Raw genomic sequence first — 20,851 nt, forward strand, 5'->3', positions numbered from 1 at the left:
TTTTTTAAGAGAAACATCGCTTTCCCTGCACTCTTCATATTTATGAGCAGAGGGAACTAATTCGCAGAACATCTTTATTGAAATGCACCAACCACGACGACGGTCTATTTACAGAAGTCAAACGGCTGCAGCGCTGATCACTCTGTGATTAAGGGAAACATTTGCGACGCATGAACATAATGACTGCGTGGTGGTGGTGCCGCCGAACTGTTCACCGCCGAACCGTTCACCTCCCCGACGTGTGTCCGGTCCGTGCCTGGCGGGGCCGTCATGTGCTCAGGGGGTCGGGGCCAGGCGGTAATCATCATTACGCCCGGACACTAACGCTGCCGGTGACCAACACAATCCCCCCATTCAGCGCGAGCCGTCCACGGCCGTCGCGCCGGTGGGGCAGCGCGAAGCCCCGAGTTGGAACCGGCAGCGTCGGGTTAAAGGGACAACCCGTCTATTATTCAGCATGGCGGCCTGAATGATTAATTTCACTTCATCACCTCTTGGAAAGAAAAGGGAGTTATTCTTCACTGCCCGCCAACGGGTGATGTCTTTGCCCCCCACCCCCCGCCGCCCCCCCGGGCTAATAATGCTTCATTATCTAGTGGAGATGAGGTAGTTTAATTAACTAATCCACTTCAGCGAGCTAAGGTCACTAAAACAAGGACCTTATCTTACCTAATATTTGTAAAAGGGAGCCTCAGTTCCTTGGCCAGACAACACGTAGACTGTCTCTTAGGCTTTTTTTTTTTTTTTTTTTTTTTAAGCGTTAAACTGGAGTTGCTTAAGCCCCAAATCTGATAGTAGAGGTCTAGACGGCTGGTAGGAACATGAGGAACTAGAGAATAGAGAAAGCAGTTCTTGGGATTTTGTGTGTGAGTAAGTCAAATGGAAGGGGCGTGAGGGACAGAAGCTGAGACTGGGAGTCTGTGTTTCCACGTCTGACCCGGTGACTGCGGCGAACCCCTTAAATCTCTGTTGTTCCGACAGCGTTTGGCTGGTGGACATTTCCACGTCTTCCCAGGGTCACCGGCCTCTCACCTCTGATATCCTGTCAACAACAAGAGAGCTCTGTGACCCACCCCCCCTCCCGGCAGGAGCATCCACAAGATACTTCACGACCCTGCCTACAGTTCCCAGAATGCATCAGAAGACCTCATCGCCTTAATGTTGAGGCCACTTAGTGTACTGTCACTTAGTGTGAGGGTTCCTAACAGACTAAACAGAGACTGTGGTTTTAGAGAACAAGAGAAGGGCGGAGCGCCGCTCGAGGCTCTGAGAGATTTATCTTGGCTGAAGGGCGATTGTACAACACGAAACCCGATATCTGCCCAAGGAATCCCCCAAAACCTGATGATGAATAGTTGAGTAATCCATTATCTGTAGCGAGATAGTCACCATAGAGGCGTCGGCCATCCCTAAGACCCCCGTCTGTCCAGGTAAGCAAATCAATGTGAGAATTGAGATCCTTCTTTCTTGCTGTGTTGGCTGGGGCACCCAAAAACAATCAATGCATTCATCCGTCTGTAAAACCACATGGTGTTCTGAACAATATTCAGGCAGACTGTTGAGGTGAGTGGGGGATGGCGGCGGCGGTGGTGGTGGTTTGTGTAAACATCTGAGTCTCTGGGCGTCTGGAATGTCAGACTTTCGCCCCCGAATCTAATACTATGTATGTGGTTGGAGGCATTTTACACACACACACACACACACACACACACACACACACACACACACACACACACACACACACCTTACCCTATGTGATTGGTCCGTAATGAAATTTCCAGTTCTCTCAGGACTTGTGTGGACTCCTGGACTCGCCGCCTGAATTTCTGCAGAGGAAAGACAGGGGAGTTAATATGTCATCGTACAGTTTGGGTCTTAAATCAAGAGCGGTAGCCCGGCGGTGTTTACGCTGGCGCGAATACACCGGCTGCAGCGGAAAAGAAAACTTCGGTCAGACAAACAGATGGAACCACAATGACATTATAATGTGAAAGTGGGACAGGCGGCCATGTGCTAATTAAAAAAATAATAATAATTTAAAAAAAAGACGGCGCCACATTTTAAATCGTAATCAACGGTTGTCATTTCTCCTGCTATTATCTAGGTTGGAATCAGTTATCTAATCATTGCTGCTTACACCTCTCAGAGGTCATAGCAGGGCACACACACACACACACACACACACACACACACACACACACACACACACACACACACACACACACACACACACACACACACACACACACACACACACACACACACACACACACACACACACACACACACGTTAAAGGATTGCTTCGCTATTTTTCCAAATAGCCAGGCGTTAGTAAAATGCCGGTTCCCTTCATTTAGAGCAGTTTAGAGCACGTACGCTTTAATATTGAGAAACTTGCCACACTCCTGCAGAATTTGTGCCTGAATGTAGTGCAATGGGGCAAACATTTAAGCCTCTAAAAAATGTTCTCCTTTTCAAAACCAGGAAACTCACATGATAGTTCCACATGTCTAAGTTTATACAGTAAAATGACGTTTTATTTAAAACTACTTTTTGCAACTGCCAAAGCACATCCAGAGCATTGGCAACGTTGTCTCAAGCAGCCTGCCAGTAGGAAGCGACGGCCCTTCTTGTTTCTAGACTGCATTAGCGTGGATGTAGCCAAAAGAGCTGATTAACGGAAGTGGCAAAGAGCCAATGAAACCCTAAAAAACCTGATACAATGCGCTGCTGTGTTTCTTTTTTTTTGTACAATATACAAAACCTGTCGGAAAGCATTGTGTCTGACAGGAATATTTTTGAAAATAAGATTAAATATTTTCTAAGACTTACCCCAATCCCCAGATTTACCCCATTGGACTGCAGCTAAACACAATGAGAAGTTGCCGCAGAGTGGCAAGTTTATCAGTATTGATGCGCTGAACGACGTGGTGCTACGAACAGTCACCAGTGATGAGAACCGACATTTTAATAAGGTTGAAAAACGGCAAACTCATCCCGTTACTGTGCATTAGGAGACATACGGTACACGGACACGTGAACCGCCAGTGAGTAGAAGAGAAAGGAGCAGAGCGTGTGAAGGGGGTTTCCCTATTGCATGAGGGAGGATCTGCAACGGCAAAAACACAAAAACCCCTGAAGCCTGTTTACGCAAGTCGCGCAACAAAACAAGAGGCTGAATGACAGCCCTCCTCTGTGACAGGGGAACCTCCTTGATGAGAGAGGGTGAAATCACTGCACTACCCCAGACAGCGGAGTGGGCGAAAGGGGGGAGGAGAGGATAGACAGGGAGAGGACCTCCAGTCCACACCCAGAATTGGAGGCCAAAACACTTTCCATGATGAGCTCGTTTCGGGGAGGAAACTGCGCACGGCCCAGTTTTAACCTGTTATTAACAGTGAGACAGAGCGGTTCACATCGCTCCCTCTTTCTGTGTGCATTTGGCACACGAAGAGATGAGAAACAGAGTGTTTTCATTAGGGAGGAGTCCCTTTGTGTGTTTTGCGTGGAATTAAAGAGTGTATTTAGGGGTACTGCGCAGGCTCCCACATGCAGCCCACCCCACCGTGGCTCCATCCCTCCACTAACCCCTACGCCCCTCCGCTCAACACTCCAACCTAAGTGCTACCAGCTGCAGACCAGGAAGGACAGAGTCAAGAGAGGAGAAGGAGGAGGAGGAGGAGGAGGGTGGGCGGGAGGGAGGGACAGATGGGGCAGAAAGAAGAGAAGAGGAAAAACAGGGAGAGGAAGAAAAAGGGAAGGGCAGAAGGTAGAACGTCAACCGCGAAAAACATGAGCACAAATGGGAAAGTGAGAGGACACAAGAAGTGGCAGAGCGGGCTGCGCGGAGGGGAAGAAAGGGTTCATCCTGGAAACAAATCAACAGCGGTGCATTCTTGGGGACTTGGATGGAATGGAGCTCTTCTCGTCTCCTCTTCCTCCGAGGCCGGGGATTGGCCGGGAGCCGCCAGGAGGAATGCAGCGGAGCCTATGGAGAGCAGAGGCAATGACCTCCAGCTCCCTCACTGCGGCACAAAGTGCCAATTGTTTGAGTCTGAAGAAAAGAGGGGGTCGGAGCAGGAATGTAGGAAGAAAAAGAGGAAAAAGAAAGAAAAAAAAAAACGTGACTTTCCCTCCCTCCCTTTTATTAGATTCACTCCATCCATCTCCTCTGCATCTCTATCTCTCTCTCGCTCGCTCTCCCTCCATGTTTTCCATCATCTCTGTCCCCCGCCCCCCAAATCACTCTGTTTTCTTTTCCATATTCTGTCTTTCCACTGACTTCTGTCTCCCATTCAAGCTCTTCTTTTACTTTTGCATTTTGTGATCAAACATCTGCTGCAAGTTCTGATCACGTGACTTTATGGCTGGAGCCTGAAATGCTCCAGAGGCGGCCTGGGCGCCCAGTGTCGAGGAACATACAAGTTCCTTGCAGAACGTTGCCGACCGTTTTCATCCAAATCCAACATACCTCGGCCAACAGGCCTACACATGAAAACAAACGCAGAGAAACCTGTGTTAAGTCTTTTCATGTGAATCCCTCATCTGGAACCGTTTCAAAGCAGAAGCTCTCCACCTTTGGTCAGGTTTAGCTGTAGCCACATTTTTTTTTTTTAAATAAAGCTTATATTTTCATCATTGGGAGTCACCCTTAGCGATTGGCCTCAAAAGCTTTTGATAATAGCACGGAAGTAAAGGAAGTAGTAACAGTAGTAGGACAGAATAATTCAAGCAACAGAAGTAGAAATGAGTGTGTCAAACTTTTTTTTTTTGTCCATTCCATTTCTTTCCATTTAGGCAGAGAGCACAGTCCTTTGTCAGCATTTAGAGAACGTCCAAAACATGAAACATTCACAACATGACAGGTTCCCTTTGCCTTATGAGATGTGAAACGATGCTTAAATGATCGTTATATATATGTGTCACACACAAACGTGTAAATATTGCGTGCATATCCAAATCTACTCTTTTCCATTTACCTCTCACAAGCTCATTTGCTGTGGAACCTCCAGTCCAGTCTAACCTAATTTAATTATATATAGCAATTTGGGGTTATTCTGGCAGAGTCTGTGGTCTAATTTGTTTATCACAGAGATGGGTCCATCTCCAGGCTCTCCTCTGCCTTTCTCATACCGAGCCACAGAGTCTTCATTTTGGCCAAGGCTGAGAGCTGGCTTACAGTGAGCTCCATGAAAACGCTCCCCACAGTCCCTTCCCTTCCACCCCCGTCCAGGAACGAGGGGAAGCAGCCAACGCCTGCTGTGTCTCTGGCTATCCCCCCCCCTGATAAAGTGCTACATGACATCAGATGAATCTCATCATCCTGCCTTGGCACTGGGACACCGGTTAGATCCTTTGGTTGCTGTGAGGTAATCCCATCTCACTATTGCTGGCATTGGTAAACTTCTAGTAACAAAAAAATAAAATAAAAATTCCTTCAATTCAATTTACCATCTGCAATACCAAGTTATGACAGCCTTCTCAATAGATGGTACTTCCTTTTCAATTATTTTTATGTATAATGTATCTATATGTATGTATAGGGAAATTGCCATTTCAACATTTACTTAGCCACCAGAAATGCTTACGCCTCCCCACTGCCCGCTATCTCGCCGTGAGAAACCAAAATTAGCGGCGTTATCTGTTCTTCGGCGACCCTGCTTTGCCCCCGAGCCGAGGTGCCATCTCTCCTGAGCTGGAGGGATATCCTGGCATGAGGGGTGGATGGATGGGGGGGATGGGGGGGGGCTGACGCCATGAAAGAGGACAGAGATAGAGGGGTCGGGTCGCTCACCTTCCTTGTGACCGCCGGGTCCAGATAACTCCTCAGCTTCTGGAGGTACGTGTGGGGGGGGTTCTTCACTTGGAATCGCTCCTGTGAAAAGAGATTGTCAGGGTCAGGGAGGATGACTGCGAGAAACGATATGACCCGATGTTTCGGGCTCAACAACTGATTAGCGTCTTTTGCGGGAAGAGCGGCACTTACTTGTCTGAGCCCTCTCCAACATGAGCCCTTGTCCGAACAAGGCTAAAAATGAATGGGCCTTGAGTAAATAACAGTCACTGCGAGTCACCATCCAATCAATGCAAAAAACAGATTGTACCAAAATGCAGCACAATGATACTCCCGCTTCTTTTTGTTTTTGTGGACATGACCAGCCTTTGTGTACGGTGCTATACTTAAGCACAAGGCCTTGAGTGTGATGAACTGATACTCTGAGAAGAGAGGAAAGGGACTCTTGCTTTATGTTAAGTATCACCACATACCATCAGTGCTCAGCCATCAGACAGAAATGAGCCTGTGACATTCATCAACCCTGCACACCCTGATCACACTGTGATAAACTGCAGACATTAAAGCCATTCAAAATGTTGTTTACCTCTTTAGAAAATGGTACGATTTGATTAACTACCTTGGGGGAAATCAACACAGCAGGATGCACATGTTTGGATCTTAGTCCTGAAGAGCCTGTGCCGAGCAAATGGGCCAACAGGTTTTCGGTCAAATCCCCTATCATTGTGTTCCCAATACAATGTAGGAGAGATTAGTGCAGCCTGTGGATCACCGCGCTGAGCGGGAACCTTGGATCAGAGTAAGTGTACTAGGAGGATCACCGGTTCTGGACAATGACGTAACATGCTAACCAGATTTACTGCATCACGGCCTACAAGAAATAGCATCCATGCCATTTACAGAAACCTGCTTACTGTGTGTTGCATGGAAATGTCTGGTTTAGAGCTTCTGTAATGTCTTATCCTCATTTGGGATTGTTGGGAAATAGGACCGACCACGCTTCCTCGCAAGCTAACAATTGAAAAGCATCATCTCCAATAGCTGACTATTCAATTGCAGCTAAGCCAGTGCAACGCTCTGTACGATCAGCAGATTCCCCTCTGTTGCAGCCAGCCAAGTATGACTCTCACAATAACAGGAAAGAAGAAGACAGCGACATCAGGAAAGAGGTTTGGCTCCGAGGGACCATACTGTCATCCAATGCTGTTTGCATGTTTGGCTGGCAATGAGCAAAACCCTTGGAAAGGAGGGGAAGCAGATGTAGATTGAAGAGCAGCGTAAATGAAGACAGTCGAGACTTAAGGGATGTATTGTACAGAAAACGCTGATTCACATAAGCACATTATACTGTCTACAAGGGCTATGTACCTCAATACTCTATGGAAGCTATAAAGACAGTCTAGGGTAGATGGACTCCTTGTTTTGCCCATAAAAGCAGAAGCCCATGGAGAGAAAAAAACAGATGTGACACTGTGTTCAATTGTTTTGACATTATCTTCTTGGACAGAGGCTCCAAACCCTACGGTCTGACCCCCAAAGTTCACAGGAAAGGGAAGCAAGGCTTAACTTGTAACTTGTCTAAGGCTGTCAAATAGCTCCAGAAAACACGTTGAACAAAATCATTGCATACGACTGGATTATCAACTTTCTGCTTCACATCTAGGCCCAACTAAAAATATATATATTACACCGCTGTACCCAGCCTGCTTGATCTGATAGGCCATTCCAAAACGCTATAAAAATCAATTTGATGATTCTATCGGGACAGCTGGCAAACTAAAACGCACGGCATCACCCTTTGTGACATCATAATCAATGAATAGATAGTACTACAAGTCAGCATGAAAAGTATGTGATAAAACAAGATTGCTGTTTACAGAGTACAGACAACCTATTGCAAAGTTATTCATGAGCAGATTAACGTTGCGTCGACTCCTTTGAAAGAAACTGGTGGAATACCTCTCCTAGGTAAACTATTTTGTCAGTAAGAAATTGCTGATTGCTTAACCAACTATATTCCTTCGGTTCTACTGTTGGGTTCCAGCTCTTCCTTTCAAGAAGCGGTCTCTAAATTTCATAAAAACTCATATTTGCCCTGAATATGTTTATATTTCAACCTGCGGCAGCCGTTCCGGGGAAACTGGTTTTGAAATGAGATGAACCTGCCATCTCCATTCCATCCATCACTGCTGCCATGGTTATGAAAGGAGGGTCACAGATGATGTGTGAGGGTAAATATTTCACCCACTCAGAGTGTGCTTTGATATGATAAAATAGAGGCCAAATTGGCTTTCTGCTAAAGAAAACTCTTGAGGAGAACGGGTTGCCATATATTTCACCCACTCAACAGTTGTGGTGTTTTTGGTTTGGTTTTGTTGCAAAAACATGAGTAGAATGTGATAAATTAGAGGCCACATGATAGGTTTGTTTTCTGTATTACTAACAAACCCAACACATATATAACATGAAGTCCCAATATTTGGCTGAGGAATTCCCCCTATAAAGACTTCTTATATATGGCGTCTGAAACATCTAAAATCTTTTGAGGAGCTGGGCAACAGGTTGCCAAACCTTTTTACCCCTCTTCGTGAGTGTCAGCGGACATAAACTCCGGTGTGAACAGAACAGGAAGCTCAGCAGCTGGCGAACCACCCCGCGGACCCTCTCTGGTACAGATCCCTTCAGGGTCGCTGCCCGTCAATGAGGAGCGGGTGGTTTGTGGTTCTCGCTCTTCTTTCTTTCTTTCTTCCCCCGCCCTCCCTCCCCCCTTCCTCCTCTGTTCAGGGAGGCAGAAAGCAGACTGGCATGGAGGCATTCAGACGGTCGTTTGCCACCAAAGCCTCCAGAGCCGTGTTACTTCCCACGTACGGCTATGATGCAGACTCAGCTTTTTAGGCGACTGACTGACTGGTGCGTGCGCTCCCTGCTGCGCCACTTAACCTACTTGACCAGCGTGGCCTCGGCAGCCTGGGAGGCACTTTCTGGATAAAAGGACGGGGCAATGGAGCATGGGCAGGAGGATCACGAGGCACAGCGGGACGGGACCTGCCCTTTTTGGTGTTGGAGGCAGAACATTAAGAGCTTGATCTTGAAAAACATTTGATTCTCCAAAATATGTGTGGCGTTGGGGTGGTGTGGTTTAAGCAGCCACACCTGTCTTGGGTATAGGTAATTGGGCCCAGGATCAGGGTGGCTGTACGCCTGTTGCTCGTTAGAGTAATCAACAAGCAACAGATAAAACCGGCATCCCCAAACACACAGGAGAGGAGCCCTTGTCCTGACACGATTCCATTTGCTCCAGCTTGCCCAAACTCTACAAAAAACGGGTACTTTTCAACCCCATTGCCTGTGTCTCTGTGTCAGAGTGCCTTGAAAACGCCACTCGGGTAGCTTGTGGCAGGCAGATCTGCCACAATATGCTTTGAGAGAAGGGATTTCATTGGTAATTTTATAAAGCATTGCTGCTGGGATAGGGGACAGTGGAAGAAAAGAAGCCTTATAAGTCTGAAATATTGACAAAATGAAATATCACAATACAATGACCATTCGCGCTTTGATTAGAGCAGCGAGAACCATCTATGAAGTTCAGAAAAGTGTATTACCTTACTGTAAAGCTCCTTAAACACAACATAGCACTATATCACAATAACCAAAATCTCAGACGATCTCTTGTCCCATATAACACACACACACACACACACACACACACACACACACACACACACACACACACACACACACACACACACACACACACACACACACACACACACACACACACACACACACACACACACACACACACACCATTAGAGATTTAAATGTCTTTTCTGAATTGGAAGACAACGGAGACGGCGCTCACCTGGTCGCAAATGAGCTCCCACTTCTTCTCGTTGTCGTACTGCCGCAGGAGCCGAGCTTTGTCTGGAGGAAGGTTCATCGAGTTCTGAAAGTAGGGGGGGAAAAAAGGTCATACTTAATTGGATCCTGATAATGAAATGTCATCCGTCAAATTAATCCAGTGAAACTGGGAATCTTAAACAATGATCTCAGCCGATACATAGCTATGGGGGATTTTCAAGGAAATGTGATATGGTGCTTCTTTGTTTTCTAATTTAATGCAGAAACGGTATTCCTGAGTCCATCTTTTTGGGATGCCTGGCTTTCCAAGGCTTTCAGGTTTTTTTAACGCCGTTTCTTTTTTTCACCATTAACTCATTGTCCTATTTTTACCATTTAAACAGTTTTAGTTCCAAACTCAAATGTTTGTGGGCCTGCTCTTTCACTTTCTATGTTCTTTCTATCAAATCTGAGTACATTTATAAATCGTGAATAATCACACAAATACCATCTCAAATTGCTTTTCATTATTTTAATAGTTTGACAGCCCTAATTGTCAGGATTCTTTTCGTTATAATACTAATCAAACAATCAAAAAATGAATACACTATACCATCCCATGCCACACCTGCCCTCACACTGCGACTTAAATCAAAATGTAACTGGGGTGCAAAACAAGGATGCCGACAAGAGAAAGATCCCGAAATATCCGTCCTGCCAATTAGCCCGCAGTGATATCTAGCGACATGGCGGCAGAAGGACGAGGAGCCGGGGAGCGCGGGCCCCTCTTTAATGAGAGGAGAAGCATCTATGCCCCTTTGTCTGAGCCGATGGCTCAAAGCAGAGCCCTCTGAGACTCACTGTCATCAGATGGACTCAACATGACTCAGTACACCAACAGGAAAACTAGGTAAAGTGGTAGTAGAGAGTAGGAGGAAAGAAGAAAAATAGAAAGCAGAAAAAAGTAGAAAAATAAAACAGAGCCAGACAGACAGACAGACAGACAGACAGACAGACAGACAGACAGACAGGCAGACAGGCAGACAGACAGACAGACAGACAGGCAGGCAGACAGACAAACAGACCAGGGAGATGTTTGTGGGTGTTAAGTCTATTATCAGGATGAGGAGCATTATCCTGGTAATGTTCTCTCAACTGTCGTTCCTGTTTGGAGAGTTATCATAATTTTGTTATTTCATAACACTGACAAATCCGATCCAGTCGTTGGTTTAAAACTCAACAACGCGTTAAAATCGACACCGTCACTGTCCAGAAGGGATTGCACAATGCTTTATTTTTCCGTTTGCCCTACTTTTCTTTATCGACATCTGCTTCATGTAATGTCCCTGTAGGTCTTGGGCATTTTATCCCTTACGCATTCAGGAAGTTTTACTCTGTATTCATGTGCGTAGGAAACTATCTGAACTATAAAAAAATACATATAAACAGTATATATTGCCCAATTGCACCACATTTGCACAAAAATACACCGATGCATGCAAAAAACCATGTGACCCAACTAGGGCCGAATGATTAATCAAAATCAAACCGACATCACAAATGAATAGAACGCAATTTTCAAATTGCAAAGGCTGCGATTAAAAGTTTTAAGTCACACAATTTAATCGGGCCGGCTCTTCCTCAAGGCGAGAAAGGCGGCCGCCTAGGGCGCCATCCCAAGGGGGGATGTGTGAAGAGGGAGACAGGTGCGCATTCTGCGCAGCTGTCTTTCTCTCCGACGGTAAACCAAGATCAGCGCAATCGTTGCGCCAGATCAGTGTGTTTTAATTTTATTTTACGTCTCCTTATGGAACGAAACAAGCGCCTATAGAACCAAAGCGTGCGTAATGGGGACACTTTCTCTGTGACTCTCTTACCACCCCCGCCTATAGCGGCTGTTTTAACCAAACCTCCGCGCTGCCCCCTGGCCCCGGTGAGACCCGGTATTCCGGCCCCGGCTGCGGTGCGCTGTCTGCTGCTGGCAGAGCCCGGAACACCTGTGGAGTCCGGATGGAGCCTCTTCCAGAACACTCAGTCTGTTTTCATTAACCTTTTTTTTTTTTTTTTTTTTTAATGAGCATAAAGCTGTCCCTGGGAACATGGAGCCGCGCTTTGTGTTTGTGGAGATATGCCTGCAACATTTTTTGTAAAGAAAAATTACTTCCTGCTGAAACTACATATTTTTTGAATGTTAATTTTCAGATTTTAACAATAACAAGGCTTGCAGTTGAATCAATGAGTCAATATTCTACTGTGATTGAGGGCTTTTCTTTTTACAATTCAATAGTGAAATAAAGATATGTTATTCATATCTATTTATGCATCAATTCATCTCATCATAAGACATGGGCCTGACCTGCAGGAAATAACAGTTTATAGGTTGACTGTATCAAATGTTGTGTTGGTTATACTATAGAAAGGTTTATTGCTTGTTGTGGGCGAATGATACAGAAGAGAAAGAACTTAATTTGCAATATCGGTCTAAAAATAAATAAAAATCGCAATTTGATTCTTTTCCCAAATCGTTCAGCCCCAGACCCAACCTGTAGCGTGTTGATCCACAGTAATGAATCTCCAAACAACAATAGAGCTAAATCTACATAAAAATAAATAAAATAAAAATATGAAGCTACCTTGAACTAATGCTCTGCAATCCGTGGTAGTCTACACAGTAAAAATGTGAAGCCTACAAGCATGAAGCCGACAGGGAAAGTTAGATAAAAGGCTTTTTTGTCAACATGTAAAGTTCAGGCTCCCATGAATTTGGACAATTTGCCTTCTATTCTACAGGCAACAAATGGTGTCTGGGGGGAATATTTTCCGGTGCTTAACAGGGGGAAAAACAGGGTTCCTTTCCCCTCTTCTGCGATGAATCAGTCCACCAATCCACCAATGAGAGCTCAGCACAGAGCCAACGATTCTCAGAGCACAGGATTTTGCAGAAGTGCACGTGATTCGCACGTGGGGAGGGACGAAGATAGACAGATGAGGAATCTCTCACGCCCGAGTCCATTTCCATGACCAAGTGATTCCAGGATGGAGGCAGAGATGGAGTGAGTCGACTGATCCCCACCTCATGTCTGTGGTTTAATGAGCGTGGTTGTGTGTGCGCCGTGGTACTATATTATTGTTAATGTCTCCGCTATATATTAAGTCTATATAATCTGGCATCATGTATTTCAATCTCAGTTAACTAATGCAGCGTCAATAGAGAGGCATAATTCCAGTCCATATGCTGGTGCATTTGAGATTAGACTGTAAGTGTGTAGGATCTGAACCACAGTATTACAGGGGGCAGTAGCTCAGGGGGTACAGGAGGTTGTCTGGTGAAGATTGCCGGTTCGATGCCCGGCTGGTAGCAGGCTGAAGTGTCCTTGAGCAAGACACTTAACCCCCCCAAACCTCTCCCCCGGCGCTGCCATGCAGGTGGCAGCCCACTGCTCCTAGATACATCAGTTACTAGGATCAGATACTAGGATGAGTAAATGCAGAGAACTAACTTCCCCACAGGGGTTAATAAAGTATATATTATTAGTTATTATTATTATTATGATTATTATTATTATTATTTTTATTATTATTATAAGCTAGGAGAAGGTTAAAAAAAGGCAAAAATATATATTTTTTAATACAAATCAAAAAAGCAAATACATTTAATACGGGTCAGATAAACTGTCTTTACCTCAAATTCAGAGGAGAAAAAAAAAGTCTTGCCTTATTGTCTTTTCTGGTAGAAAAGCTAATTAGGGTAAAACAAAAAAATGTAAAAGTAAAAATAAAGTGAAAAAATAAACATTGAATTCAGGATCAACTTTCATTACTTCAAATGCTGTGAGTTCGAAAAAAAAAAAAGGTTTCTTATGTTATTTAGGACAACTTGGCAATGGATTTTGTTTGGAAAAATTAATGAACTTAATGAACACAAATAAATGCAATTCCATTGTATTCAGCGGATTAAAAAAAAACAAAACATTTTAATTCTTCAAAGACTGTTTTATCTTCCACAAAGGCCCGGCAGGAGCCATTGATTCCTGCTCTCAGGACGGACGGAGCGGATCATTAGTATTCAGGAGGTGTGTGAGTCGGCCTGAACGCTGCTGGGATGAGGGCAGGGAATTGGGATTTAGGAGCTCTATTGACTCAGTCTATTTGGTAGCACACTGCTAGACTCACTGGCACTTCTCTGCACACTTTCCTTCCATTATTCTCGACATTATTCTACAATACTGTACAAACCCTGACACCTGAGAAGTTGTTGCGGTTAGAAAAGCAATTTTAGTCTAAAATATTATCCGCAGCAAGGGAGAGCGGAGCCCAGGTCCGCTAAAAACAAGTAGGACGGGGACTGGTTAATTCATGAATTTCAAGTCATTTCTGGGCTACTCTGACTAAATTTGGGAGATGGGTGACCCCTTGGCCCAGGGACTAATGGATTTGGGGTGATGTTACTGAGGCGGGCGCTATGTTCTCGCAGACTGGTTCAGATGCCTTAATGCGATCCTCGCCAGTACCACACAGCTTCGGGGCTTCCTGTCTCGCTCCAAGTTTGGCAAGAAAATAAAAAAAATACTTTGACAAGCTTTCATGCCCTCCCAGCGCGCAAATAAGTGGTGACAGGAAACCAACTATATATGTGTGTTCTAGTAAAAGGGATTTGACATGTTTTGGGTTGGATGGGGTCAGACGCTACACCAGCACCCTTTGAATAATTCAACACACACACACACACACACACACACACACACACACACACACACACACACACACACACACACACACACACACACACACACACACACACACACACACACACACACACACACACACACACACACAACATCCAAGTTGTGAAGTTCAGTCACCTAAATAATTATCTCTCAGCACCTCCTCCTTCAGGTTGTAGATACAGGTGTATAAAGCCATTTGGAATTTCAACTCTAAACAAACTCAACATAAACAGAAGTGAATATGCATAAATGGATGTAATAATTATTAGACATGAATTTATACTCATTGGCCACTGTGTTAGGTACATCTATCTGGAGACGAGACAGGTAGGACCTGGGGCTGGGCGAGACAGTTATATATAATATCGATGCCGTAAAATGGGACTACAGGTCTTGGATTCTTCATAATATCTTTGGTTAAATAGTAAGGCTTGTTAAATAGTCTATAGTTAAATGTTGACTTTAAGGCTGAATCACAGTAAATAATGCAATTTCGCTCTAGCTGCTTGGTCGTAATATCCATGTTACTAATTATTGTTTTGCAAATATTGTGTGTAAATATCTAATGAAAGCACCGACAGTCATCCCCCAAATATCATCAAAGTCTCTATATGGAGGTATGGGACCCGGCCCTCGTAGAACCCCTTCTGCCTTCACAAGTCCAACACGGTTTTCTGTTGCTTCAAGGTTCGCTGGGCACTGCTAACAGATACCCTTCTGTTGTATACAGCTCATATTTAAACTTTTTTTTTTTTTAATGTTTGTTTATCGCACTGTTATTGATGAACTCAAGACAAAATCCCAGGAGAGTTGGGTTTTGTTCGAAAATGGTGGAACCACAATAAGAAGGATGTAAAAAGCTAGGCTTTTTAAAAGCCTAACCTAAAATGGCTTGATCTTATTTAAAATTTCAGAGCCTGATGTTATTCCAATCGCTTCCCAATATTATGAGTCATATAATACATCGGACACTTATCTGTATCTGCAGATGCCGTTATAAAAAGGTGCAGTGGACCATAGTAAATGTATACGTTAAGGATTTGATCAATAAATCAGATCTAAATATCTTCCTTGCCAACTATACTACACATATATATTTTATCCACTCTTAACTCAAAAGCAGGAGAAAAAAATCCAACTTAAAATCACTACAGCTAAACTACTTTTATCATCCATGAATTACATCTCAATACTGTCATTTTGATTTTCTAAAGGATTGGAAAACAGTCACAATTCTCAAAGTGCGTTCTTACTTTCCATGTGCATGCATCGGAGCACGAGCGAGTTTTCCTATAAAAATAAGAAATGACACCCTTCCTGCCCTGCCTAAATCCCAAAACACTGATCACTCTAATAAGGCATCAACCAGGCATCAGCTTTGCCATTACACATTGGCCTTATATTCTGAGTAATTAAGATACTATGCAGTTATAGGTCAGCTTAACAATGAAAATGTGACATAAAATAATGTTTAAAAAGCTTTATTACGGTAACTGAACAAAATGCTTTGTAGTTTGTTTTTTATCTGATACTTTACAGAATATAAATCTCCAGGAGGGAAGAAACACCAAAAAATACAAGGTAAATTTCATTTAGGAGGATATAAATCTATATTTAATACAACAAAGACAATTAATTCTATTATATAATTATAGAACCCAGAATCGCGATTGTGGCGCCGCGCCTTGCGGTTGCCTGCGCGAGCGCCTCGTGTCGATTATGCACATTTTAGTATTTTTAGAGCTTACAGAGCTTATTGTGCGTAATCACCGGGTGTCATGATAATTCACTGCGTATATGTATGACCCAGTGAAAATGTATGTGACAAATAACCTCTTGACCTTGAACAAGTCAAGACAAACTAGAGCTGTGATAACACTACTCCTCTGGTCACCTGGTCTCAGCCTGTCTCCTTCTTACACCCTAATACACAGTATATGCATGCTCACCACATGAACAATAATAATCTCAACAGTCCTGTTTGTCCCCTCATTGTTAACAACGGTAAATTCTAATTTGCATCTTTCCATTTAAAAGCAGCTCTCCACCAGATGAGGTCTGAGCCATGCTCATTATTAATGCTGTCTGTCTACAGAGATAAGAACTGGTTATTGTATTGTAATGGCTATATGTTTACAAATTTGAACAAATTGACTAGAAGACTAAAACAAAAGACATTTCCTGTATTATTGTTTTTTTTTTTAAATTTTAGTTCGTTTTGTAATTACACAGTATCCTTTCAGTTAGTTTTCATTTTTTTCTATCTAGTTTAAAATAAAATGGGTTGTAGTTTAGTTTAAGTTAACTGTACAGGGATGCAAACAGATGTATGGTAAAGAAAATAATCAAGTCTGAAACAGCGTTTCCGTTATCGGTTTTGCCGTTGTTTTACCAGGAAAATCTGTTGAAGTCTGACATATTTAAATCTTACCGGTCATAATGTTCGCTGAAAATAATTCCCCCTCAACAGAATTTGAATTAGTGCAAAGTGGTCATTTCGATAAAAGCATCTGCTGATCTGTTCATTCCCGCACTCTGCAAGATGCAACGGGAATATTAAATAAAAAATATTATACATCTACATGCCTTGATGATGTCATTCTCTATATAGACTGCTTATCAACTGTTTTTAAACTCAATAAGCACAGATAATATTTGGCCGGAATCACTCCCATTTGTCCGGTAAATTGAAATCTTCCAGGATGGGGAAACTCTGGTCTGAAATATACATACAGTATGGTGGTAGAAAACGGTTTCCCAAGTTCCAATGAACCCATCACCTCCGACACGCTTTCCAGTTTTTCAAGCTCGCGAACGCAGCATCGCTTCCTGCTTTGAAGCGCTTTCAAACGGAGACTAGAATCGCATCCACGTCTAGTTGTAACGTATCAGAACGAGTCCCCTAGTTTATCCATCAAGATAGCGTCCTTCTCTCAAATGGCCCTACCGCAATTTCCTTTTGTTTTGTTTTTACCGTTCAGGTTCATCTGGTTCTTCGTCAGTTGAATAAATTTGCACATTAGTTTGTGATGTTGACGGTGAGTCGAACTTTTCACCCCACAGTCAAACAACTTAATTTGCTTGGCCATTGTCTCTAAAACAGGTGTCGCACCAGCACATGTGCAGCGTTGTGGTTCCAACTGTGTCTGCCGTCCCTATTTATGTTTTTTTTATGTTAAAAGGTGGTGGCCAAAGGGGGCAACCAGAGGCCACGAAATGGTTGACAACTGACTCAATCTGGTTGCCGAGGGCAACAGTTACTGTCAAGGCCTGTAAGGATTTGTGGACATACAGTGAATTAAAAAGATTAGTGGGGTCATTTGGGAATATAATAATACAAAAATATTTGAAATAATACTTAAATATTGGTTCCTCCGTATTCAGAGCTCTGATGATGTTTTCAATAACTGTGATAAGATTTGGCGCATAAACCAGCCTATTAGTGAATGGATCTGATCGATCGGAAAATACTCAACCATAGCTAGAACAATTACCGTCTATAATTATGTAAACTATTTCCACTCAAGAAGGTACATCACTGAAAGCAATCATATTTATAGTAACATAATTGCCTATGAGACGGCTTTGACCATGGAGCTCTACTTCTATAACTCTTCCAGGAGCAGGAGAAGTCTTAAAACCTTGAAGCGCTCCAGTTAACCTCTCATTAGCCAGAGTGAGTCATGAAAGACAGAAACAGACGTTTGGCTCCAAGCCCTCCAACAACCCGCTACTTCCCAGGAGGTGTGTGAAGAAATGGCCTTCGTTGAACAGCTGCTTGGAAAGCCAAATAGGCCACATCGCTGCTTCTCAATCCAGGACTTGAGTTTGCCTCGTCCATCACGTATTAGCTTCCGCCCCATTATTGGACATCCGATTCTATTCAAGTGCCACAGGATTGAGTGGCTCGTAATTTAATCAGGTGAGGAGAGCTGGACTGGGGAACACTGGTACATATTTTTGGTGGTTGGTGTGACAGAGGATGAAGCACGGATGGCGTTTGGGGAAAATATGAATATTAATGTCTAATATCGAGTCAAAGAAACAATTTTAAATACTAAACTGTATAGAATACATTTTTTCATGAACATGGCAAGTCCTTAAGATATGCGAGTGCGCTTCAGTGGAAGGTCCATGCCCAAAACAAGGCGAGTCCATCCAGACTCCCTCCTACCATGCATCAAACTACAGCAGACCACAAACCAATATGCATAGCAGCTTCAGATTGAGTGCTTTCACAGCTTGGGCTCATGTTACATCACTCGAGATCAATTCTTTGTTGCCACAGTAAACGGGGATAAGCTTTTACCGCCCGAGCCCCTTTCCCCCCCCCCCATTTTAGCCCGCCCGTCTTCAGAGGCACGCATCAATATGTTCACTTCCCATTTCAGAAGGGAACAGGGATGGACGGGACGCCGGGGTGTTGTGAAATCATTAAGAAACACACACCCACGCTCTTTATCCTCATTCCTCCAGCATGTGCTGTGATTTGCCCAGAATTGCAAGATAATTGTGTTAGTGAAATAATCATTCATTATCATTATTCATGACGGCACAGCGTCGTCTGGTAGTGCGATGCCGACACTCTAAAAGCAATAGCGACTATAAGACAAAACGTACGTTTGTGACTCTCAACACTTCTCCTCAATGACATAACTGAGGGTTCTTCTTTTGTTCCCCGGCCCGCTTCAGCTGTTGCACTTCCAGACAAGCAGACAGACAGAGGCCAGAGCGGCAAATAGTCTGGGAAATGGCTGGGACGGGCTCCGAGTCAGATTGGTTACTTGGCTTATTTGCGTTACTCCGTTTCCTCATCGTTTCCTGAGCTGGCCAACACATCAAGCCCCATGCAAATCAGAACGTACAACCTGCAGATGGTGGCTGTCGGTCTTTTGCAGGCAAGGCAATGACAGCGTACAGAGTTCAACAGAACCAAGACGTAATCAATTCATGTGCCTGAGAAATCAAATCCTCTGGTCGAATACCCCGTGAACAGTTTGCACAATCAATGTAACCCAATCTTTTTTCCTTTTCGTTCATACTCGTGTTTTCAAGCAGCACTCTTACATGCCACAACACGAAAACACACCTTGTTTGGCTTCAGGTTTTGATGACAACCCATTTTCAAGTTGCTCAATATTCAGGAAATGACTGTCCTGTCATAATGTTCTACCATGTAAACTGAATCAGGCAGAATGAGACTAAAGGGGTGTGTTTGTCTGTCTCCAGGGCATGTTATAATCATGGGACTAGGACTGCAGGCCATGTTAAAATAAAACAGTACCGGAGTTGTAAAACACTTCACGCCCATGCACAGAGCACAAATGATAGTAAGGAACATGTGGAGCCCTTAACTATCGCCTTGCGTGAAACACATGTCTGCACTTTGTAGCCCACCAGTGCTCTTCATAGCTGCATTTGATTTCCTTATCCTTTCCCCCATATTGTCAAGGGAAAAAGATGAAGAAATACACTTAACATGAAACGCCTTCAAGCCTTAATGATCCCAATCTTTGAACACACTGTTCGTACAAGCAACAAGTGGACAGATCGTGTCAGAGGAGGTTTGAGCAGCACCGCCCACACATGGAGGCGTGTGCTAAGCAAACCATGCTGTCCTCCCCTCATTAGCGCAGCGTGCCTCCATAATCCTTGGCATTCTGCGGGGGCACAGGTGTCCCTTGTCTGTCCTCAGATTATCTTTGTAATCCCCGGGACCCCCTGCCCCGGCTCAGAGGCCGGCTAGCTGGGCAGCCCTCTCTGTCGGAAGCATTGTGTTTATGTTTTTGAAGCTGTTCAATGGAATGGCTGTAGACCAAATGGCCAATCAGAATGTATGCACTCATCCCTTATCCTCCCCAAATTATCTTCCAACAAAACAACATTGGTGAGCCTATATCCTACACTGGCATTCACACCTTAAAAGAAAATCTAGTGTGGGGACTGTAATGAATGACATGGCAACTCAAAATAAGTGAGTGAATAAATAAGTCTTTGTTTGTGCAACATTTAAAAGACAATTAAAATATTTTTATGTATAATACCTTGCATGCTGTCAGTATGCACATGCCAGACATTTCGTTGAGTTGGTTTGGAACGGGACGAAGCTGTCCAAATAAAGCAAGTGATACATGCACACACAGAGGAGGGTCTGGCCAGGCCAGATGTTGAGTTGTGAAATTCTATGGACAGAGGTGGAGTCCCTGTTCCAATTCCAGGGAACAAAGAATATGAATCTGAAAAGATGTTTGTGTAAGAGATAAACAAGGGCTCAAGGAACGTTTAAACGTAGTGGTTCATGGGAATGATATCATAGGTTTACTTTAATTGTATAAAATGCAATGTTTTGCAAAAAGACCTAAAAACAAAGAAAAACATCAACAATAAATGACAGAAGGGTGGACACGAAGCAGCACTCGAAGACCATCAGAATGATTAACTCCTGAAATTTACAAAGACGTTGAAGACGAGCTAAGGCTGGTGGAAGAC

The 20,851-nt window shown here is 43.8% G+C and overlaps 2 protein-coding genes across 3 annotated transcripts in view; both read right to left on the bottom strand.

Moving 5' to 3' along the window:
* fmnl2a (formin-like 2a) overlaps positions 1 to 20,851 on the bottom strand; it is a gene marked incomplete at its 3' end in the record, with an annotated part of 59,073 nt that overhangs the window by 26,646 nt on the left and 11,576 nt on the right. For both annotated transcript variants that reach the window (XM_080019188.1, XM_080019189.1), the window contains exons 2-4: positions 9,658 to 9,741; positions 5,796 to 5,876; positions 1,750 to 1,826 (exon numbers count right to left, since the gene is read on the bottom strand). In XM_080019188.1, the coding sequence (XP_079875314.1) occupies positions 1,750 to 1,826; positions 5,796 to 5,876; positions 9,658 to 9,741 (242 nt within the window). The remainder of the gene's footprint in view (positions 1 to 1,749; positions 1,827 to 5,795; positions 5,877 to 9,657; positions 9,742 to 20,851) is intronic.
* Positions 1 to 20,851, bottom strand: part of pttg1ipb (PTTG1 interacting protein b) — a 57,087-nt gene that overhangs the window by 13,768 nt on the left and 22,468 nt on the right. The window lies entirely within an intron of this gene.

The sequence above is a fragment of the Zeus faber genome (genome assembly GCF_960531495.2).
Source record: "Zeus faber genome assembly, chromosome: 18".
In the NCBI taxonomy this organism is placed as follows: domain Eukaryota; kingdom Metazoa; phylum Chordata; class Actinopteri; order Zeiformes; family Zeidae; genus Zeus; species Zeus faber.